Genomic DNA, 25,252 nt, shown 5'->3' with positions numbered 1-25,252 from the left:
TATTTTTTTTCTAAAATTTTCCACACATCATTTGTTTATTCATTATTGAACCAGTTTTGTTTAACTACTTAAAAGACTTGCTTTCTAGATTTGTCGTGACGATTTTTTCTCGAGAAAGAAAGCAGAACAAACAAGGATTAAAATTAACCATTCTTTAACTACAGAAGAAATAAATAAGAACAGCTAAAAAATAAAACAGTTATGTTAGACAAATTAAGTAATAAATAAAAAAAACATAACATGCCATTGCGCACATTAAAGAATAGGGTCACGTCGCTATCATGCGCCGTGTGGGTCACTGTCCTATTCTCCTTTTAAATAATTGAAACCAGAAGAAAAATATACATAATCGGATTTTTTTCCTTCTTATTCATCGTTCAATTCAATCACTCGCCGAGTTTTCGTCCGGATGCTCCGAATCGTTGCTGTCCATCCACGCGCCGGCGACCTTCCGTTCTGATTCTCGGTACTGTAAACTCGTTCCTTCTTCTTCGATCTAGGATTTGCAGTTTGTTTCTCGGAGAAGTGTTGGAAAACCGACACTTCGAAATCTCGCTCTGCGTTGTTCGATTTGAGTGTGATTTCAGCGTGCTCGGGGCTCGGTGTTTCTGATTTTCTTTCTCATGCATTTTCAAGTAACTCAGAAGCTTTCTTTTCTTTTATCTTACCTTTTTTTGGATTTAGCAATTTAATTTGGTTTCTTGGATTTTTTTTATTGTGTTCGAGAAATTGCGCACTAACGTATTTTCGGAGTGGTTGCATTGAAGTAGAGATCTTTCTGTCTCGGTAGTGAATCGACGGAAATTGTTTATTTATGTGTGTATCATATGCATGTTCAGTAGGATGGTAAGAAAATATACACGACGGATTATATAAGATGCCTGGGAGTATTGATAAAGCGAGTTGTGTGGATTTCGAGCTTTCTTTTGTCCAAATATTTTGATGATTTTGGCTAAAATCGTATCTCAAAGTGTGGCAATTTTAGCTGCGTGGATTTATTATGTGTTTACTTTGAACAACAGATTCAGCACGTTTTGAGCATCTGGAAACTTGAAGATGCCTCGAAATGGTTCTAGTTCTGTGAGATTGTGCTTTTGTTAACTCTCATGGCTTTTCAAATCCGTGTTTTTGCTATGAAATGTGCTTTTCTAACAGTTGAAAGAGTTAGTGGAATGAAAAGTATTGTTAAGAATGTTAAAAATTTTATAACTGAAGGAAATCATTCTGATCTCTGGTTACTTTTGGTTGATAAGGCTGTTAGGTTCTTCAGAGAGAAGGGAGCCTCACATAGAAATCATTTTATGGTGCACCGATGAGAAGAACTGATGTTATTGGCAGTAGAAGGAGGAGGATTCTTCTCTGCTTCGGCTTCAGGGTATACTAAGGGCCTGAGCCTTCTCCTCTTGGGTCAGAGGGATGAGGATAAACCCATGAGAGTAGCTCCGTGGAACCAGTACCAGTTGGTAGACCAAGAAACTGACCGCGAGCTCCAGCTGGCTTCTACAAAGAATCGCCTCACCCGCGGCTGTGCCTCCTTTGTTTGCTTTGGTCGCACTTCCGCAGGTCTTGATACTCCGTCTCCTCTTAAAGTGGGCCCTGCCCAGCAGCATGAAGTCTCTCCAGGACCTTTGGTTTCCAACAAGGGAAATGATCCTTCCGCACCACTCGATGATGGAAATGATAATAGAAAGCTTACACTTAAAAGTAGCATAAAGAAGCCGCAAATTGTTAAACCCGTTCATGTTGAGGCTGCTAGTGAGCAGGAAGCAGCAGGTGGACAGGGGATTTGTGCTCCTGGTGGTCAAGCAGAAAGAAGGAAAGTGCAGTGGACTGATAACTGTGGTAGCGAGCTTGTTGAAATTCGAGAATTTGAGCCCAGGTATTTAAATATTTTATTTTCTACACCAACTTCTCTTTTGCTTGAATGCTAAATTTTAACTCTCTTTTTTATCAGATGTTATCATTGGGAATTCCTGATACGTAATATTTTATGATTGACATTAGTGAATTAGATATACTTTTTAATGGCCTCTTCATTTCCCCCATCTTTATTATAAATGACACAAACATCTGATGTTGTGATAAATAATATGTGAAGCATTTAGCATTTCTGGCTTGTGCTTAAGTTGAATGAAATAATTTTCATTTTTTCAAATTGAAGTGTGAACTGAATCTGATTAGTGAAGGAGCATCTATGGTTTCTCCAAGGAGGTTTATACTCTTTTAATCTAAATGCTATTAGGTCCAACTGGCAGCTTGAAGACTAAGCTGGTAACTGGGCTTGATTATTGAATGAAAATGTGGGATTCCCCTTTGACACACTATGTGTTGAAAAATTCACATTCACGCCTTCTATGTTCTACTTTACCAAACACACCCTAAACAATCAAGGATAAGAGATTTGGAAAATTGTTAAGTCAATCATATGTTTAGTTTTTAAAATATGACCTGTAGAAGAATAGTAAAATCAATTTTCTTACTCTAAGTGATTTGGGAAAAGTCAGATTACATGGTTAAGGTCTAGGATACGTGTTCTAACCTCCAGTTATATGGAATCCTAGAAATGTCTAGTGCTTAGGATATGACCTTTCTTGACTCTTTATCTAAGGTTTCAACTTTCAGCATGAATTTGAAGTCTATTATTTTCTCTCTCTGGTCAAGTGTCTGGTAATTTACAGAATAGTAGTCATTTATGGAAATTTAGGGCCCCTTTATGTGTTTATTCATTTCTTGTTTTTATTTTTTGTTTTCACTCAACCCATGACCAACCAATTACTTCATCCCTTTTTTGGATGCTGTAATCTAGGATAAGTAAAAATATTTGCTGTTACTTAGTAATCCTCTATAACGCATTGTGTTGTGAGCTTTACTTAGTCTAAACTAAAGCCATTTGTTTTTGCATTATTTAGCTCTTTTGTATTGTAATTATAAGTATTAAAAGGATGCTTTTCTCGTAACCTAAAAATAATAGCTTTTGAAAAGATGTTCTAAGAGAAGAGATCTTTTACAGGCCCTTTTTGTAAAGCTTAAGCAAATGGGCCCTTGAATTCTTTTATTTTAAGCTATTTTTTGAGGTGTTTGATGGAAAAATTAGTGGCGATGCTGTTGCAACAATCAACATGACTGTTTTGAAGTTTTTTGGAATCTTTAATTTTAGAAGAATGATAGATATTCGGGTAATTTTTCTTTTCTCGCACTTTGGTTCTATATGAAGTGGATTTGTAACTTGGAAGGGTTAAGTTGATTTGATTACCCCCCTTTGGTTTTTCTTTTTGTCCTTTTATTAAAGGATGCCTTACGCTCAATCATTGTACTTAATTCCATTATGATCAAGTCCACAGGAAGAAGTATATACAAGGGTTTGTTGGATATGTAATCACTTAGTCTCTGCTATTTTCATTTCTTGCACCTTATTGATCACTAAAAACATCTGGCACTTTTCTCCTTATTTTGAAGTTGAAACTTTCTTGAGTATATGCACATAATGCATACAAGGTTATTCATCATATATGTTTATTTAGTTATTTATTTAACTTATTAAGCTGTATTACTTTTGCGAACTTAAGTGGGTTTATTTGTGTTGTCTGAAAATTTCCACCAACTACTCTAAAATAATGCTTTTTTGCCCAATAAAAAAATGGAAGAAAACTTTAACTAGTAATAAAGATATATTTTACTTTAACTTCAGTGGGTTTATTTGTGTTGTATGAAAATTTCCACCAACTACTCTAAAATAATGCTTTTTTGCCCAATAAAAAAATGGAAGAAAACTTTAACTAGTAATAAAGAGATATTTTACTCTCTTGTTGAGCCATGGACATCTTTTGTAACATTGGTTGGGCATAAAGATTAGTTCGCATGTTGGTTGTGGAGATCAACTTGCAAATAGCATGAAAATGGAGCATTTGCTAGCATTTTGACACGGTGGGTGGGCATCGATGCTCAAGGAATGAGTATAGAGTCCCAGATTGACCTTGGTAGCATATGCTTTGTTTCGATTTTTATAAATCTTTTCAACGTTAATACACTGTCTTTTGATCTTTATATAAATCTTTTGATGTCAGATTCAGTTTGTTTTTTTGCTTGATCGCATAAAGTTTATGGCAGGTTTTACTTGGGGTGGGGTACTTGATTCCTCTAAAATGAGGGGTGTACTTTAAAGGACAAACTACAATTACGGCAGTTGATTAAAAAATTAATGAGTTGAAATTTCATAGTCTGTTTTATACATGCTATATTTTTTTAAAATCTTGACGATTTTCAAAAACCAATGGTTCTAACTATTTTTTACCTCTAAAGTACATTGCCTCAGTTTAGAGGAATCAAATCCTTGGGAATGTTGTGGTGTTTGATGGTGTCTTTTTTTGACAACAAAAGCTGCAAATTTGTATCTGACCATTTTTTTCAAGTTGTGTGAAAATCAAGTTTCTTTCGATAAGCACACTGGGCGTTTTTTCAATGCTGCATGGTTGTTGATTATGAGAAATGTATTTAAAATTCTGCTGTTGACGTTTTAAATAAACATGCTAGGTGGCTTTTCTCCTTTGAATTTTCAACCCGTTCTAGAGCTTTGTTTTAATAGTTCTTTTGGCACTTTAGATGATCATAGCAGTTTTACAATAAATTATTCCAAACACGCCACCAACCTGTGAAACAATAAAACCATTTTAGAATAAATTGTAGATATTCTCATACAGCGTCTGCTTTTCGAGGCTAAATCATGGTCTACTCAGGTAAAGACATGCAGTTGATTATATTGCCCTCCATGCGTGGATTTGTATGTGTTTGTGTTCTCGAGATCAATTGCTCTTGGTCAGTATTGATCAATTTGATTTACTCTAACTAAAGTTCACTTTGGTTACGTGATTGTTTTTCAGGGGTAAATAATCTTTAGTAATCATAGCTTCACATAATTCTTTTTTGCATACACCTTTTTCCACATGCGAGACCTTTTTAAGGTTTTCCACGTGATACCACATCTTGATATCAAAATTTCCTTCCCTTTCCTGTGACAACTCTTCACTGTCTCTCGTTTTTCAACCCCACAAAACAGTCAAAATTTAAAATTCAATATTTGCAACTTCTATATATAAAGCCCTGTGGCTGAATACTTGTCCTACTCTGGTAAATATGCATTTCTTGCTGTGCTGATTGGTGCCTTCAGCATCTTTGTTTGTTGGGGATTGAATATTCCATAGCCCAGAAAATAGTTTCCTCTGGATTTCTAATGCTATTGCCTGGTAAATACATCTTATAACTTCCTTCGTTACCATTCTAGGCCCAGTAGAATACAATTCCTTTTCTAAGGACAAAGGTTTTGCTTTTTGTTCCTGTCATCTTTTTGGGTCATTTGTTTCAGTTCAGCACTCCCTAGTAGGTTGGACTTTTGAAAGTCTGTGGCCCTTCAGTGACTAATGGTCCTATCCCGTGCATCTGTTTCTGGACCTGGTGGTTGTTGGTATCATATTTTTGGTAGACTGGATATGGCAAAGAATGCATCTATGGTCTTTTGAAATGTTTTCAGGAGATAGGGTTGTAATCTAATTCCCAAGGGACTTTGTAAAGGAACGTGCTTTGTTTTTTAGAGCCGAGCAGGTTGTAGTTAATTCTAAGTGAGGGATGAGAACATTGAATTCTCACTAGTGGTTTTTGCATATGCCACATCAGCAAATTTTTGCATTATTATTTCTTGTCAGTATCCAATAAAAAATAGAATAATTGTAGGAATTCTATTTAAAGAGGCAAGAATCCATACTTGTTTTAAATTGCGTGTCACTTCAGGTTTATGTAATGCATGTTGTAGTGATAGGAAACCTTGAGGTTATGTTTCTCATTTTGTTCAATATTGCTGTTTATATCTTTAACGAGTACATTATAAATCAGACCATGCTACTATTAGTTTGTCAATTAACTGTCTTGTGATGACACTGGCACGGAGTTGGGGTGGGAAGTACCTCCTCAACCCCAACCCTGTCTATTATCTCCCTACTCCTATTTCCTCACTCTTCTCCTGTTCCCATCCTTGATTCCCTGTGTTAATATTTTCCCATCCCTGACCCTGATTCCTTGAAGGTCCTCGTGTGACCTTGAAATTGTAAATATTAGTAATAAGTATTCAGCAAACTCAGGTCTCCTTTAACAAATTCCAAATTGTCACAAATAACATTTATATATTAGTTATTAATAGACACACTTAAATAGAGAGAATAATTCTCATTTTAAAGATGTGAGGATAATATTGTGATTATACATACTTATATATGGGCAGTCAAGAATAAAAATTAGTGATCACATTGTCATTTAAAAGTCTTGTACATTTATCTTATAATTAAGAATTTTCAATAAAATCTTAAAGAGTCATATCGCGTAATTATTTTTAGCCGAATAAGAGTGATATTTTTCATTCTTCATATGTGGAAACCCTGGATAGGTTTGCAATCCTCAATTCTCTGGATTTTTGGCTGTACTACCTTTATCTATTCGTACATGTTTATAACTTTTTTCCTTGTTATGTGTATTTTTGTTTTCATGTTTTATTATCTACTTGTAATTCAATACGTTGCAATTTGTCATTCAACTGCAGTGAAGTGGATGGATCGGATGATGAATTTGATAGTGGAAACGACAGAACTTGTTCATGTACGATTATGTAAATTGGAGTTTCATTAAGTTGATAGGTTCGTCGGGGTCATTCACTGTACACAACCCATCACTCGGTTTTTCAGTTTCCGTGGAGATATGTTCAACCAACACCTTGCCTAAGTGATGTGTTTGTCATTGCTCGCTGCGGCTTTAAATTTTGTTCCTCTGCTCAGCATCAATTTGTATCATTCTTGTATGTGTGAATTCTTTGCCTTTGATTCATCATTTTTATGCTACTTTATGTTCTTATTTTTATATGGATTAACCAAGTTTTCTTTCTATGCTCTGGCGTTTTCTGGAAGAAAGATAATATACAAATGTAAGATTTTGTAAAAAAGAGTGGAGCAACTTGGTAACAAACTTACGATGAGACGGGGATTGTTAAGGTATATTATCTGTTGAGAGGATAAAGAAAAGTTAATACTGTTGCAATTGCTTTGTTGTTGAAGATTGATCGGGATTTTGATAGGGATAAAATTAGTTTTGGTCCATCATGCCTATAAGATGAAGCAGTTTTCTTGCATTCGGGCTCGGATTTGAAATACCATTTGTGTCCTATTTTTCTTTACCTGCTGTGTGACTTAAAGTACTCCTGCAGCTCCAATTTCACTATATCTAATCAATTAGTTTGATTTCATTTTGTTGTCATAATCCTGGATTTAATTTATACCAAATTAAAATTAAAGTATATTTCACTGCATTCGTTTCAAAATAGTTAAGATAGTATATTATTATGTTATTCCAAACATTTTTTATTAAATACAAACTATTATTAACCATTAGTACGTAATTGTTGGAAAAGGTAAAAATAATAGAAAAATATAATATAAAGTTGGATTAAACAAGTTTCAATAACATATTTAACTAAGAGTAAGATAGATTTATAATATAAGGGAGAGTGTAAATTTTATTTTATAAATGAATTTTATAAAATTGAGTTAAATTTAAAATTTATTTTTTAAAATAATATTATAATTATGTGAAATTTATTTGTTAATTTGCCAATAAAACATGCTAGTCTAATTTTAAAATACAAAGTCAAAATTAGACAGGTTTGATTGGTAAGGAAACATCCCATTACTGGAAAGTGGTTTTTCTTTAGTTCAGGTTATATAGGTACCATAATATTTATTAGTATTGTTTATTTAATGAAGTGCACTTAGCTTATTTTATAATTTTTATTGTTTTTTCTACGAGTTTTATAATGAGAAACTATTTCAATTAATAATATTCTCAAACTTATTTGAACATTTTTAATTAATTAAAATTTATTTTTAATTACATGTCAAGAAATATATATATATATATATATATATATATATATATATATATATATATATATATATATATATATATATATATATATATATCCAGTAGTGGATAATAATTCTAATATGATTGAGGAAACGAAATTTAATCCACTTAAATATAATATAATAAAGTCATAATCATATAAATACAACCAAAACAATAATAAACTGGCGATTTAATTTTTCTATTTTAATAAAATAATGGGAGTGAAACAGTAGCGAAATCCAACGGTTGATGTTTAGCTACTGAAGAGGTATAAAGAATAAAGACGACATAATGGAAGCCACCATCCAGTGGATACTTGGCCAAACCTTGTCCACACACATACTCACCCTCTCAGTTTGATAAGACCACATGTCCAACTCTAATGTTCAAACAAAGACACAAAAATAAAAAATTACAAAAATAAAATCCAAGGATTGAGTATCACCAATCCAAGAGAAAATGTCTGTGACATCTTCGTTCCCATGCATCAAAATCCCAGCTTGTTCCTCCTCTCCAACATGCACATCTTCATCAAATTCATCCTTTAGATTTTCTTCTTCCAAACCTTATGCTTCTATCACTGTAAGGAATTCTCAGACTGAAGGGCCTCTCAGAAGACCGGTGTCTCCTCCTGTTAGGGAACCATCTAGTACCATCCCTCAGCCTCTGAAGCCTTCACCTCCTTCTCAGCCTCCACCCCAGAAGGCTGCTCCTGTTGTTGGAGACGATACGAATGTCATTACATTAGAGTTTCAGAGGCAAAAGGCTAAGGAGCTGCAGGAGTACTTCAAAAAGAAGAAACTTGAAGAAGCAGATCAGGGTCCTTTCTTTGGATTCATAGGAAAAAATGAGATTAGCAATGGAAGGTAATTTATCTATTTATATTTTTCTTTTGGGACCTTTCAAAGTTGAAGTTCATCTTATGCTGGTTTGGCTAATTGCAGTTTTTTTTAACATCGGTAGAACTAGTTAATTGAGAGCTACTATATATTTGGTTGAATGTTGGGGGTCATGTGGTGTTGATCAAAATATTGACTGATCGTTCTAGCAAATTTCGAGGGATAGTACCTATAAATTGGTTTCATTTATGTTCTTCCCCTTTTCTGTGACAAGGCTATATATGAAAATTCATAATTAAAAAACATAGCATCTTTCACTGTGACGGTAATCTTAGATCTGTTGTTATTACGGAGTAGGAAAATCAAGATGATAATAGGAAGATATCACTTTACCTGTTGTTAGTGAGCCAATTATAATCTAGGTCCCCTTTTGTGTTTTTTCTTCCATTAAGGAATGGCAAACATTTGAATATGTGTTCGGTTCAATTTATTTTGGAAAAGTACTTGCTTATTTTTGTCAACTTTGCGTAAGCTTTTGAGAAATAAGAAATTCAAGAATCACTATGTTATTGTAGATTTTGTTACTGATATTACTGACGAAAATAAGGAAGGGAAACAGATTGCAAAACTTCAATAGTTTGAAAGGAAATTAGAGCAACCTACGAAGGACTAGGCTTCAATGTAAATTAAAATTTTCGGACTGTTTTCATTTGGGTTCATACAGAAGTAAAAAAGTCTGAATTACCTATATTTTCATTGCTGTCTCTTCTTGCACGAGCGACCAAGCTTGCCCCTTTTCTTCCAGGGCAGTGGTGCATACTTAAGTGTAGAAAATAATCTAAGTACGAGTCTAAGTATTTGTATATAAATAACAAAAATAAACATTATATAAGAAAGAAGATCTATAAATTCATAATATTTAGGTTTTGGATTAAAAGTGATGTAAATTCTTTACGTAGGTTAGACTCAGATCACATTTATGTAATCTTTCTCTAATGAACTCCCCTAAAAGAAACCCATTACTAAGAGGAAGGGAAAATGTGACTTGAGGAAGGATTGAACTTCCAACATCAATGGCACACCCCAAATGTTAAAAAAACTTGTCCAAAATTTGCTCATTTTGGGCAGTGTTTCAGGAACAATTGTTCATGTGTCAGACAATCCAATACACATCAGTGTCAAACACAGGCGAAACCGTGTACTAAGTTGTGTGTAGTATAAACTGACGAGTACTGAACTGAGTACGGTCCCAGGGTTTATGTCCAAATATCACTTTCCAAGTTGAACAACCATCTACACTTATGTTTGGGATGAAGGCAACTCAACATAAAACAAAATATTAAAGCTTTTTGGAATTTCTTTTAGGAATTTAAATAACCACTAAGATGGCAAAAACGGAGATAAAAGTACTAGGGGACTGATTTCTCTTGATTATGAAACCAGACACTCCCTGGATAAAACATCCTTTGAGTTGTCACTTCCAATTTCCTTGTTGCAGATGAAATCCCCTACATTTGTTATAACTAAGGGTGGGCGAAATTAATCTAACTGTATTAAACTATAGTTAACTGCACTATATAATACTATACAAAATTGAACTATTCATAATAAAAATTGATTTATAGTTCAGTTTTAAAAAACTGAACTTTTATAAGTTAACTACTCACTAAGGGTGCGTTCGTTTGAAGCGATTGCACTGTTCACACAGTTTTGCGAACGAGGAATTAAGCCAGTTTTGCGTTCGGTTGGAGTGAAATACGCGGACGGATTTGCGATGAAATGCGGGATGGTTGCACTGTTCAGTCATCCGCGGTTGTGAAGAGATTTGCGCGGATTGTGAGCGAAATGTCGTGTGTGCCCTCAGTTAAGAAACGCTGCAAACGCGTAACCGGTTACGCGTAACAGGTTACGCGTTCGTGTAACCGGTTACGAGTTCGCGTAACCGGTTACGCGTTCTCGTAACCGGTTACGCGTTCTCGTAACCGGTTACGCGATTTCCTATTTTTTTTTTTTTAAGTTTTTTTTATAATTATTTTAATATTAATAAAATTAGGTATATTATATTTTTTAATTTTTTAAAAATAAATTGATTATTATATTTTCTAATTTATTTTTAATAAATTGATTATTATATTTTCTAATTTATTTTTAATAAATTCATTATTATATTTTCTAATTTATTTTTAATAAATTGATTATTTAGTTTTCTAATTTATTAAAAAAAACTGATTATTTAGTTTTTTTAATTTTTAAACATTAATTTTATAAATTATTAATAATTTTTTTTTCTTTATAAACATTTTTACAATTAAATATAACATTTATAAATAACATTTTATATTACTTTTATAACTAGGGGCATTTTGATAATCCTTAATTTTTATCAATTAAACTAATTTTTAAAATCTGTCACATCAATCAAATCCTACACTAATTCTCACAAACTTTACTTCCAAATCCACTCTCAATTACCCACAAATCCACTCAAAAAAACAACAAAAAAATTACCCTCAAATCCACTCAAATCCATTCAAATCATCTCCCCCAAATCACTCCAAACGAACAGAGCCTAACTGATATGTAACTTTTATTTTTTCCTTTCTCTTCAATCGTGTCCTATCCTAAATAAGTTAAGATCCAGTTTCTTTGTAGCTTTTAGATTGATTAGTAGATGTGCTTTTGTAAAATCTTTTAGCACTAAAAGCATTTTCATTGAAGAATTTATTACACCTATTTGCATTTTTTTTTTCATTTTACTATTTATTTCATATTTCCTTTCCTTTTGTTATAAAAGTTGTTATATTAATTTTAGGTAGAGCTTCTTATAGCAAATTTAGCTATGCAACTCCCAATGATAGAGAACCAAGATTCTTATAAAGTAATTGAAAAGGAAAACTGATAAAAAAATTGGTAGAACAAAAAATAGTTTAGTTGAGTCCATCTGAATTAATTTTCAGTTCAGTTCAGACTAATTATTTTATGGTTCACTGTAGTTTTTAACAGTGTAGTGTAGTTCAGTTAATTTTGCCCACTCCTAATTATAACCATGGTTTCTTTAGTGTAGCAACTTTACCCAAAATCTCCTGACAAGTCGAATTTTGTAGGTCAAATTAAGGATGTAAAGTCATGAAGTTTTATGATATCTATATAGTTAACTTCATTCATAGTCATGCTCATATCTCGCTGTTCCTAGCATAAACATGAGCCGAAACAACAATTAAGTGGTGTGGAGCATCAAAAAACATCACGCATAGCAATTACAATTCAAACAAAAGAAAATATACGTAGAATTACTCAACTAAATTAAGTTTAAATATCATCAAAGCCAAATTAAACCATTACCTTGTGTTTGAGATTCAACTTAGCCAAATTTGCTCTTATGCGAATGCAAAGCAAACGCATAGGAACTTAGGTAGCATAGATGCTTAAATCTCAATTAGGTAGTATGAAATTCTCAAAAAAGTATTTAAATGTTTCATTCTTTTTAATACGATATCATTCTGGAATTTTGTTTGAAACAGATGGGCAATGTTTGGTTTTGCTGTTGGATTGTTAACAGAGTATGCAACAGGCTCAGACTTTGTTGATCAAATAAAGATCCTTCTCTCCAATTTTGGGATTGTAGATTTGGAGTGAATACCACAAGATTATATATACTGTCAATAGTTTCTTGTAGCTTATCCTAGCGCAAACAATGTTCATCAATTTGTTTCATCTTCATATATGGCAAGCAATCTTGCTTCTTTGTCTCACATTTACGAAATAACAAAAGCATCATGATTTTCCTTTTCCTTTATGCTCAAACTCTTATAAATATATGGTAAATTAAGTACAAACATGTTATGACATGAGTGACTGATAAGCATGTATCTTAAGTTTGTGATCAATCCATGTATATATGGAGGAAAATTTCTTAGAAGTAGTTAGTTAATTTAATGAATCTTAATTTTTCGTTAAATTAAGTTTGAACGTGTTAGCATTGGATGATGTGTCCAAAGCCGAATATTGATAACTTCGTAGTTAACCACAAAATTTTGGTGTTTTTTTTATTTTATTTTTTGCTTGAATTTCATTGACAATGATGACATTAGACAAAGATAGTTTAAAGGTGGCAAGCATTGATAATTTAATATCAATGGCCTTTTATGCAATGCTGTGAGAGTATTGGCTTGAGTTTATATCAATTTTAGATGGAATGGATTAAAAAAATAAAATAATATATGGCAGTTATGAAAGACTGCCTCTGGCTATTTTTATTTTCTAAATGTTCATATACCTTTTGGAGTTATGGTTGCATGGATGTATAAAGGAGTTAATAAACTTATTTTCATATCTTTATTCTCTTTTTCTTCTACTGAAGGTTTATTGAGGATTTCATTCAAACAATCCATATATAATTTCTCCTTGAATTGATTACCTCAACCAAAATTGGTACAGTCATTTTGTGAGAAAAATAAATAAATAGATTAAAGAAAAATATTATAGATCTTTGAATAATTATTGAAGGAAAAGTAGGTTTTTCCTTGACAATTTTTTTATCACATTATTAATATGAACAATATTTTAGTTTTGCAATTATTTTTTATAGAAAAATACACATAGATATAGATTAAAATCCTGACCCATGTGGAATGTGATCTCAACAAGGAAGTGCCTAAATGGATTTTTCGAAAGTATATTTATTTCCTAAAAATTCATTTTCTTTAATTATTTTGTATATTAGAATTAAAAAAAAAACTTTCCCGATTTCAATAAATAGTGTATATATTTTTAATGTACCAAAACAATACATTCTTTGTTCCAATTATTTGTTGACTATAATGAACTGTAATCAGTAAATGAAAAATGTAACATGGAGTTCTTTAGCTCATTTTAAGACTTCGCAATTTAAAAAAAAAAAAAGTTAATATATTGCAGAATACGTTTTTCCTTTACAGTTTTTTTGTCGTTGAAAAATTTGAATTGTTATTTTAAAATATCGATGTTTTGTTTTGATAAGGATTGATTAACATAAGAAAAATAAAAAAAATTGTGTGAAATTGATTAGTTGAAGGAAAAAAAAAGAATTTATCCATACTCATTTGGATAGATAAAACAGAGAATAAAAATATATGAAAAATATTTTATAACAACTAAAATATACTTTTTACTAAAATTAATTTTCTTAACATAAATTATTTACCACTTTAAAAAATATATTATAACTTCTTAAAAATTAAAGCAAGAAATTAAGAGTGAAGTCATTTTCCTTTTATTTCATGTACTTCTAGTAAGAAAATATTTTTGGATAGGTTTCGTAGGAATAAGTTTTCTCTTTTTTATTCCTGTTCTGAGATAGTAAATAGTATAAAAAGTAAATAAACGTGTGATGTGTGATGATGTGTTAGCATGGATATACGAATCTTGGTGGGTGTCCGTATTCTGCAAAGGTTGCCGGCTGTGGGACCCAAACAAAAGAATAAAAGATCTAACATCTCTGCCATACACAGACACGTGCGCCCAACACTCACTCACGCCATTGCCTACTGTCACACTCCATATGTCTTTCCATCTTCAAAGTTTCACCCTTTCCTTTCCACTTTCAAAACTCTCTCTCTCTCTCCCATTCTAGTAACTGCGCAGTCATTTTCTCTCTCTGCGGAAAACCCAAAGAGGAAAACACCTCCATTGGTTTTGCCTGTGACTGAGGGTGATTACCCACAACAACATTCCAAATGTGCCGTCCGTGGTCGGCTTCTACCGTTATTCTTTGTCCCTTTCTATATCTCTCTTTTTCTTTTCTTTGGAGCTGCACTCATAGAAGCTGAAGAACACCTGTTATGGGCTGTGTTCAGGCCAAGCAATTGGATTCGGAAGGTCCAGACTACCGGGGCCTAGAGAGGTTGAAGTTGGATAATGGGTATGTCGCAAGCTCTGACTTTGTTGCTCATAGGAGATCCACTGGTCAAAGACATGACCCCAATAAGGACCACCATCACAGGCTGCACCAGCATCAGAGAGAACAGCCCATAAAGAATAAAGTTGAGTCCGGTGTTGCCAAGGATGGTCCTGGGCATCATAAGGGCAAGGTGGTTGGAAGGGAGGGGAGGCGATTCACGCGTCTTGATGATAAAAAAGTGACAAACAAGTGTTGCTTTGAGGATGAGATGGTAGATGGGTGGCCAAGGTGGTTGGTTGATAATGTCCCTGCACAAGTGTTGGCTGGCTTGGTTCCCAGGAGTGCTGAATCCTACAAAATGATTGATAAGGTTTTTTATTTCTTGGTTCTGTATGAATTTTGTTTATGATATGGTATGAAGGGTTGTGGGGAACTTTAAGTACAAATGTGTTTTTACAGAGTTTTTCTTGCAAAATTATTTGGTTATTCTGTGCACAGTGAATATGGTTAGCTGTAGGCTAGAGCTCATCAACAAGCCACATTGTGTTTGAAAAATGATTTCAGACATTTTTTAAGGTGTGGAGTCAGTGTTCTGCAATTTATAATTTTCTCTGCTTGAATCTCCTTGAGTTCCAGGTATCTCTACTTGCTCTGGGAATGGGCGATTTGAATTTGGCAATTTATGGAAGCAGAGAGTTCAATTGTTTGTGCAATGCACGATTGATTTGAAAGCACTATTAATCTTAATCTCATATGTACTTAGTTTAATCGAGGTTTGATCAGTTATATCATGAAAACTTCAAGCAATTGAGTCGTGATATTGATTTCTATCTAGATTATAGAAATGTTAATCCGGAGCTGTATTCAACTACTTCTTAAGTTTTATTGTTTCCAAACTATTGACAATCCACTGTGCAAGTTTTGTTCAAATGTAGTTCACTTATAACAATCAAAACTGAAGTGTTGTCGTAACTGATAATGGCAGGATGGAGCAGACAAATTGACTTGTGTTATTTACGTTTTGCAGGTTGGACAAGGAACCTACAGCAATGTTTATAAAGCTCTGGATAGAGACACAGGAGAAATTGTGGCCCTGAAGAAGGTTCGCTTCAATACATCAGAGCCCGAAAGCATAAAGTTTATGGCAAGAGAAATTACCATATTACAGAGACTGGATCATCCCAATGTAGTCAAACTTAAAGGATTAGCCACTTCAAGAATGCAGTACAGTATATATCTAGTTTTTGAGTTCATGCAAACAGATTTGGCACGAGTCATTGCTCGTCCTGAAGAGAAACTATCAGAACCACAGGTTAAAAGATTCTCTTTTATGCTTTGGTCATTTTAACATTTGAACCCCTTTATACTCCTTAATGATCTTAAAAAGTTAATGTAGGTCAAGTGCTATATGCATCAATTACTTTCAGGTCTGCAGCATTGCCATGATAGGGGAATTCTTCACCGAGATATAAAGGGGTCAAACCTTTTGATTGATAAAAATGGGATGCTTCAGATTGCAGATTTTGGACTTGCCAATTTTTATGGTCCAGATTATCATCAGCCTCTCACTAGCCGGGTTGTGACACTATGGTACAGAGCTCCTGAATTGTTGTTAGGTGACACAAACTATGGAGTTGGTGTTGATCTGTGGAGTGCTGGATGTCTCCTGGCAGAAATGTTCAAAGGATTCCCAATCATGCCTGGCAGAAATGAGGTGATGAAGATAGTGGATTCGTTTTATGTTCAAGTATCTTTGGCTATTTCTGAAATTCCTTTCTTTTTATACTGTCTTCTATTTCTGTTGTTCTGTATAAGTTTGTGTTATGTTGCCTGCATTTCTTACTGACTTCAATTTTTCTAGATCTGATAAGCATGAACTTTCCCTGCTTCCAGGTTGAGCAAATTCATAAAATTTTCAGGCTATGTGGCACACCATCAGAGGAGTATTGGAGAAAATTGAAACTTTCTACTACTTTTAGACCTCCAAAGTCTTATAGACCCAGCCTTATAGAAACTTTCGGTGATCTCCCTCCTTCTTCTTTAGGTCTTTTATGCACCCTGCTTGCTCTGGATCCTGCATTCCGTGGAAGTGCATCCAAAGCTCTTAAAAATCAGGTTAGAAAAGTGTAAAGATTGAATCTTGAAATCATATTCCTAAGTTATTCTGTCTCCAAACCATTAAACTACGCAATGCACAATACATTTTCTATGAAGATCGAACCTTTTCTCCAGTTGCAATTTGTTGGCTATGACTTTTCAATTTCGCACACCAATTTGCAATTCCAGTTTTCAATACATAGAATATATACTTTATACGAGCAGTTGGGAGTGTGAATGGCTTAGTAACTATGTGCACTTTTTATTTGACGAATCATCTTCAATGAAAATTACATTTTATGGATTTAATGTTCTCGTGATGATTCAGCAGTGGCCCATTGTCTTGTAGAACTTGTAGATGTAGAAAAAATGTGAAATAATATTAAATTCAATATGCAATTCCCAGTGAGCAGCTAGGAAATAATTAAATACCTAAATTACTTCAAATTTCCAACGTACGAGTGTCTTCTGTGTGCAGTTTTTCTTTACAAGCCCATTGGCGTGTGACCTCTCTGGTCTGCCTGTTCTCTTCAAAGAGGATGATGAGCATGTTCAAGCCAACGAACAGATCAAGTAAGTCATTTTTAGTCATACAGGTTTTTGACAATCGTTTCAGTCATTTTATTACACATAAATATCCTTCTTCTGTTACATAAGTCACATGTATATGTGACAGTGATTAATGGCATACCTCGTATTTCCATAGTGAGAGTGAACCATATGGGTGATTCTGTTTTCATAATTTAGCAAATTGTTTCATTTAAGCAGTATAAAATGAATCTAGTTACCAGAAAGACCATCTTGTGACGAGCTATTGGATGCCATTATTTATATCCTGTATTGCCATCATTAATGTAATTCTATTTTGAATTTGCTAGAAGTTGAGTGTAAGACAATGCCAAATGCTAGTAAATTGTATAAAATCTGTTTTGATTTTTGATGAGAGAAGAGAGATTCTGGGCAACAATGCTGATGAGAGCAACTTCGTATACGAACCCCTTGTCCCAAAATGGATAACTAGATTCACTGTTCATACATAGGTTGCTACATATTGGTATTTGTGATTGGGTCTGATAATCTGACATATGTTTATGCTGAGGAATTTTTGTTCAACATGTGGCATTGAACTATATTTGAACTATATTAATCCAGGTACATTTGTTCAAATGTGGTGATTATATAAAAAATTATTGTCCTAAAGATTTAAATTATTAATTTCAGTACTGGCACAGAGATCTTAATGTTTTATTAATACTTACAGGTACATGAACTCTAAAATCAGACGTTCTCGTACATATCTGGAGCGTCGTAAGAATTCAGCATCTAAGAGGCCAACAGAGCATACTGTATCTTCTAAAGAGGTATTAATGAAAATTTGAGATTCCCCACTCTCATGCTTGATGGAGTTAGATTCAAATTTTTCTTTTGCCCAATTCCCCGTTAAGTTTTCTTCTGTTTAAGTGTTTGCACCAATAATTTAAAACTACAGATGTTATGTCTTCATTTTTATAGCTTGATCTTTAGCCATACTTTTCTTGTTATCATTTTGGTTATGCAGTGCTACTATTGCAACTCATTTGATGTATGTTTAATTGATGTATTGGTTTCACATGTTCTTTCAGGAATTGATAAGGAATGCTAAACCTGAAACTTATGCTCCAACTGTAGACATGGGTAGCACAAGTAGTACCTCATCTAGTGTAAACCCAGGAGGGGCTAAGGACCAATCACCTTTTTTTCTATCTCCATTTGGGGAATTAGATCGAAAGCTATCTCCAAAAACCCACCACCACCATGTTAATGTTGGTGAAGAAAACATCAAAATTCTTCCTCCATTACCCAAGTCTAAACCAAATGCTACGAAGAAAGATGACAGTAGATACAGACCAGACCAGTTTTTCAGGTCAGCTTCCACCAGAGAATTTAGATACTTGAAAAGGGAAGAACGTTTACTATTGGATTTTGATCATTAGGCTATCGGAGAATATGTAAACCCAAAATGGTTATTTTTATTTTAGTATTTGGTGCATTCTGAAAAACTTAACACATTCTTTTCCCTATTGCTGTGGCCTGATTTCTCATCCCGTTCTCCTGATATTTTGATTCTTCCGTTCAATAAGCATCAGCACAAGTTGCATGCTTGTCCAAATCTCTTTGATTAGATTGTAAATGAACCTTACTACTGTACTATACATTTCATAGGCACAACTTTATGCACATGGTTCAATTCCCCTTCAGCATCGAATAATTGATACCATAGGATACTGTATATTTATTTATCTTCTTTCATCTCAAATTTACTCTAAAATTTGATGGCACGTCAATTTTTTGTACGACTATACTGTTAGCCCGCTTATTTTGGAAAATGCTTTTCATAGGAGAGTGTAAAGGAAAAACATATGAAAGTGAAAATGGGCATTACGAAAATTATTTGATATTTAAATTAAAAAAATATTACGAAAAGGTTAAATAATTATGCTACACCACAAGATGCTTGCAAGCATGAACTATTATGACTGCAACTGATGTGTACCTAGCATTATTGTCGTAGTAAATAAACAACCATCTACAACAAAAAATTAGAAATCTAAATAAATTCTTATTTTTATTATTGATAGAAGAAACATGCACTGAATTGTTCTATCTTTTGGTCCTGCTGTTTTATACAACTTGTAAAGGAAGAAACTTTCACACAAGTACTCACAAAATGTCTACTCGGAAAAAGGAAGAAAGAATGAATTTAGAGCTAGAGACATACAATTGGGTTTGGAACTTTCAATTGATTGTTTGACACTGCTGTATCAATAATTAAAGCAAGCATTTGCTTATTCATATCATTATCAAGCCTAGGAAATTTTACTTGTCTACATCATACATAACGATCTGTGAGTTGGGGTGTCACATATCATGATACCCTTGTCTAGATCTCTACCATCCTTCCTACTTGTTTGTTTCAATCCTTCGTCGTTTTCTGTTTCATAATCAATTGAAACAGTCCAGTCATTGAATTTGGATTTCAGGATTTTAAAGTTGGATACTGAGTTTGGAGGGTTAAAGTTGCTATTTTCGAGGTAAAGAGGTGATATATTAGAAAAAGATTACTGTGGGACTCACATAAATTTGGTGAGAAACTATGCAGCTCTTTTTTAATTACAGGGTTTCTTAGAACCATGTGTGGGGTGTTGAACATTGCAAATCCAACTACAGATATGAATATTGTAACAAGGGAGGCGTTTTTGGCTAGAATGAAAGGAAAATAATTTAGATTCTTGAGAAAATTAAATTAGGCAGGTTGAGGATAGACCTGTCTTCATCTTGAAAAAAGTCATCAACAGATATTGCAGCCACTCAGAGAACTGTGTTTAGATTGCAGATATTGAAACATGATAAGTACCATCACCAAAGTTATGACCAGGAATTAATAAATATTTGTTTGTCTTGCAAAAGTGAAGGATAAACTAAGTTGACTCTTATACCTTGAAGCAGGGAATGTTTTAAGTTACTTTATTACCTGTATTGGATAGGCCTCAAATATGTAGTTTCTAGAATAAAAGATAGAGCACAGGTTTATTGTTAAAATTGTAAAGTAGGAACCCGTATTAAGATTTTTACTATTTCAGATCATTGGATAAGAAGTTCAGAACACAGATCAGACACTCAAAAGAGAAAAACTAAACAAAGAAAAGAGTTTATTACTAATCACAATTTTCAGAAATATTTTGAATCCTTGCTTGTTTGATACAAAGCATGCTAGTTAGCTCTCCCTCAACCCAGCCAGTGCTCTCTCATTTTTTATGCATAACATCTTACCTCACAAATACACAACTGCAATACTTCCTTCACAAAGGCCTTACCTTCAAAGTTGCTATAACTGAACACATGCTAGCACTTGGTCATAGTTCACACACCATAGCGAATGTCACTGAACTTGTTCTTGATCCACTTGAAGCTGTTTCTGACACTTGTTTTAAGCTTTCCTTCCACTGTCAACACATTATAGGCCTTGATTCTCTTCTTCCTCTTGAGTTCTGGATCATTTGATGCAGTAAAACCACTTCCCTTCTGAGTCGGCCCATTAAAATTATAAGAGTTGGACCGATCTCTGAAACCAAATTCAGTGTAAGAACAGGAGTATTCAGGAAACGACTTGCTTTTCTCCATGAAAAAAACTTCTCTTTGATCTCTCAATGCATGAAACAGGAAATATTTGTATTACATAGGCCAAAATGGACAAGCTGGTAGAGGGTTTTTAGAGGGAAGAGCTACATCATGATCCTGTGTGGTGGCACCCCATGTGTGGGCTTTGAGAATCATGAGGGTCATTGGTAGTGTGGGAAGTGGGGCAGGCTTGTAGAAATAGGAGCTGCCACCATCTACACTAGTGATGACACAATATGAATTCTCAAGGCCACCCTTTATAGTGGGGGGTCCCAAGTTTGTTGTTTTATTTAGTTTTTGATACCGAGATAAGGCACTAGGCTATGCTTTGAACAAATGCTGAATTGCCATTTGCAAGCTATTATACATTCACACATTTATTTTGTTTGGTCGCGCCAAACTTCTACTGTCCCAACCATTTCTTAATGAAAATAAAATGGGACTCATCTCTCTCTTTATGTCAAAATCAGTGGCTTAGTGCTCTGTGGTCCCTCGACTTTCATGCAGATCAAAGATTGAAAAGATTATCTTCATCCGTTTGCTTTGGTTGAGAAATTATCTAATGCGATTATCATCTGCTGTGTATGATTGACCAGTTTAGTATCATTATTTTTTGCACAAATGGGACAAAACCATCTGTGCTCCACATTTTCTGATCAAATGTTTGATGAATTTCACAAACCTTTCCATTCGGAATTATCCATTCAATTTTAAACAGCCAAATAATGGTTTGAACCCAAATAATTGAGGAAGTCGCATGGTTCTGCTGTCACATACGAAGTTGCATGCTCAAACCTCTACTTTCATTAATGAAATTGGATTTAGTAATACGTTATACAAATAATACAAAGAGAAATCAGAATCTGTGTATGATTTGATTAGAGTAGACTTTTAGTGATTACAGATGTTAGAAAACTGAAAAATAAAGACTCTGATACACGGTAGACCCACATGTATTATGGTATGGGTACAAAATCAAGTGGCCTATAAAAGCTTTGGTTCTCCGTATTCTTATAGCCTCCAAAATATATTTATAGCTTCTGAATGAATCACTCGGTCGATTTGGTCTACTCAGCAAGCATCTTCATGAATCTTCTCAAGTTCAAGAGGAAAAGATTGCCAAAATGAAAGTATAATGCCCATAAAAGAAATAAAATTAAGTCAAATATATATATAGTCTGAATTCTTTGAGAATAGGCATCTTATCAATTTGCTGTTTTGAATCCAAAAGAAGAAAACCTGGCAAGCCTCTACCAAAACAGATGCCGAAAAGGGACCTTGCTTATTTCGGAATACCATAATGGCTAAGTTGATGGATCGTTTGAGCAACCTATGCATGAAGGTTTATGCTCCCCTCCTTTCCTTTTTTACCTTTAAGCCTATGCTAATGATTATTCTAATCTTCTGATTTTACATTAATTTAAGGGAATAAAATCCAATATTTTACATAGAATACCTATCATACGTAAGTCTTGATTCTCATTTAATGTTAAAGGACGTGTTGTAGCCGTTGAAATTATACATGTACTGGCATAGATCCAAGTGAAGACAATAAGGACACTCTTCCCAAGTACGAATATTGTTCATGCTGAAAGCAAATTAACATGCAACTCATAATTAACCTGGTTTTGCATTGACTAAAGTTGGGTGAGTGCATCTTCTCATCAACCTAAAGTTTATTACAGCAAGCAAAGCCAGCATCATGATGCTGATGCCAGAAGCATCTCTCCCTTGGCAATTCAGCATGCAGTACTAGTGATTCTTTTAACATAAATCCTTCGATATTTAATGACTCATAACAATGATTGGTCCACATTGCATTACTCTGTTACCTATTCTGATCCAATGATGATACGCCACTATTTCATTTGTTTAGATTAAATTTAACTAGACTTTTCCCTTTTAGTTCTAGGCATGCAGATAAAGACTTCGCATGACACAAACTGTTCTTCGTATGGAGTGGAGTGAATATGTTGCAAACTGCAATCATGTTTTGCAAGCGGCTTATCTCTTTCTCTTTTTTTCTTTTTTTCTTTACACTGTTATGATCATTTCATAAGGGTAAAACTATACATCAAATTAACTTTATATGATCATACACAATATGCTTATTGCAGAGTAATTTATACAAACATCTTGGTGTGAACTACGATCTTTCTTGAAAAACAGGCATTCTAATTGAAAGTAGAAGAGTAAAGCATGATATTAGTTGTTAAAAATTGTAATCATTTTAATGTTTAAATATACGAAGAAAGAAACTTTCTCAAAGAGTATAAACCTTTTTGTGAAAATAGAAAAGAAAGTGGGTTTGATTTAGATGAGAGAAAAAATTAAAAAAGTTTGAAAAAGTGAAAATAAATGAAGAATAAAATTAAGGATGTCTAGTTCTTAGTCCCCCAATCTCCCTACAGTATCATTAAGTACCCTCATTCTTGTCTCTTTCGTTCTCTTCATTTCACTTTCCTTTATTCATTTCTTTTCCACCCAATTGCTACTTTCCTATTTTCATGCTACTTATCCCAACATGAATTTCCTTTAACCCAAGTCTCATATAATGCTTTCTTACCTAAGCTTTTTCTTCAACCTTTTCTCCATTCATTATCATTTTTTCTAAATTTGATTTGATATACCACTACACCCTGTCGTTTAATTCAACGAAATATAGCCTCACAAAAAAAAAAATCTGATATTAATATTTTTAATTGGGAAGTTCACATGATATTTCATTTGCAAACATTTCAATTTAAAATACATTGTGCAATTATTATAACAGTTAAAAAAAACTTATATATAAAATTAAATTATAGTATATAAAAAGGTAAAAATAGATAGAAGTTTAGTTTTTCTATATTGATTTAAATTTTGAGTTATTATTTTATTTTTACCGTCCAAAATTTTAGGCACTGTAATAGTAAATGTACGTAGTGTGAATCTAAAACATATTTTAAAAAATATATGTAGTTTCTAGTATTGAACTAAAACATACAAACTATGCAAGTATAAAAACTAACTAAATAAATAATTAAATGTTTAAGGAGGGTTTATTTGCATTTTTTAAAATTTTCTATTTCACCTTTTAATTAAAAAAAATCACATTAACTTGAATATACTTTCTTAATTCCTAATATTTATACAGAAAATAGTAATTTTTGGTATGTTTCTTGCATATATCTTAAAAAATAATGTTATATTTTTATAATTAAAAAGTGAAAAAGTGCAACCAAAAATTCCCTTTTCTTTCATCATGTACTGTATAAATGATAATAAAAGAACTGGGACCGATAATGGGTGGAACAATAAGCCCAACAAACAACCAATAATGCTAGGATAGACTCTAACCATAGCTCTGATACCATGTTAGAAGTGGACTTGAGGCCTAACTCATCCTCACAAAATCGGCTTGTAAGGTGAGGTCTGCACCCATTTATATACTTTAATTTGACCTTATCTCTAGTCGATGTGGGACTTCCAACAATCTGAACTCGTTGAAATCAGCTAATTAGAGCTAATTTGTGCGATGGATTGCTAACAATTTTTCCTCACAAAAAGACAGTAAGAATAGAAGGGTATGTTCCCTTGGCTTATAATTTGTATATAAAAAACCGAAATTTCGTTTGGGTTAGGAATTTCTCTTTCTAATATAATAATAAGTAAAATTATTAATAACAGATAAAAGTAATCTAAATAAATTAAGTTTCCATAATTTTTTTTATATATTCAATGTCTCATGTTTGATCTTTTAATTGAAAGAAAAGCTTAAAAGAGATAAAGAAAAAGAAGTGGGTAGAGAAGTAATTGTGATGAAGGGTTTGGAAAGGGATAGTTAGCTCCGTGAGTGGTCTTGTGGTTGAAGTTTGAAGTATCTCGTCACGGCCCTGGAATTTGGTTGGCTTAAATCCATTTCTAGACTGTGGAATGACTGTGATTCCCTTTCTACTAATTAATGCCTGTCATAATCATCTTCAACCTCTCTGCATTCATTTTCTTCAATTCTATTCCCACCTTTTAGTTTTCCTTAGTTTCACTCTATTTCGCCCTTTCACCCCTTGTTACCAAAAAATAACATTCCAGACAATCCAAGTCCACAAAACTACGGACCAATTTGAACCAGGCCCGATATAGGCATTTCCATCATTTGGGCCGTATGATCTGCTATGCAAAAAATAATGAGAAAAACATTATGGAAAGAAAATTTTGGTCACCAATCCACAACAGGTGTTCTCTTGTGGGGTATCTTAGTCACCAATTTGGTTTCAATTTTATATAGTTGTATTATACTCCTCTAGGTCAAAATTGTAAATATGACAAGCTTTTTTTATTTTATTCATGTTGAAATCCTCTT

At 33.4% G+C, this 25,252-nt stretch overlaps 2 protein-coding genes and 1 non-coding gene across 3 annotated transcripts; all 3 read left to right on the top strand.

Moving 5' to 3' along the window:
• Positions 1–317: 317 nt before the first annotated feature.
• Positions 318–6,923, top strand: LOC108326299 (uncharacterized). Its single transcript, XR_008247565.1, has 3 exons — positions 318–466; positions 1,254–1,879; positions 6,584–6,923. It is a non-coding gene; the product is annotated as an uncharacterized LOC108326299 (transcript).
• A 1,393-nt stretch (positions 6,924–8,316) lies between these two features.
• LOC108324144 (light-harvesting complex-like protein OHP2, chloroplastic) lies at positions 8,317–12,568 on the top strand. Its single transcript, XM_017556991.2, has 2 exons — positions 8,317–8,804; positions 12,299–12,568. The coding sequence occupies exons 1-2, from the start codon at positions 8,398–8,400 to the stop codon at positions 12,411–12,413; spliced, it is 522 nt and encodes a 173-aa protein (XP_017412480.1). The 5' UTR covers positions 8,317–8,397; the 3' UTR covers positions 12,414–12,568.
• Positions 12,569–14,181: 1,613 nt separating this feature from the next.
• Positions 14,182–18,989, top strand: LOC108324211 (probable serine/threonine-protein kinase At1g54610). Its single transcript, XM_017557075.2, has 7 exons — positions 14,182–15,025; positions 15,683–15,967; positions 16,052–16,369; positions 16,549–16,770; positions 17,231–17,325; positions 18,014–18,113; positions 18,375–18,989. The coding sequence occupies exons 1-7, from the start codon at positions 14,597–14,599 to the stop codon at positions 18,723–18,725; spliced, it is 1,800 nt and encodes a 599-aa protein (XP_017412564.1). The 5' UTR covers positions 14,182–14,596; the 3' UTR covers positions 18,726–18,989.
• The last annotated feature ends 6,263 nt before the right edge of the window (positions 18,990–25,252 follow it).

Source organism: Vigna angularis, chromosome 3 (genome assembly GCF_016808095.1).
Source record: "Vigna angularis cultivar LongXiaoDou No.4 chromosome 3, ASM1680809v1, whole genome shotgun sequence".
Lineage (NCBI taxonomy): Eukaryota > Viridiplantae > Streptophyta > Magnoliopsida > Fabales > Fabaceae > Vigna > Vigna angularis.
This window is presented reverse-complemented; position numbering and strand designations above follow the sequence as displayed.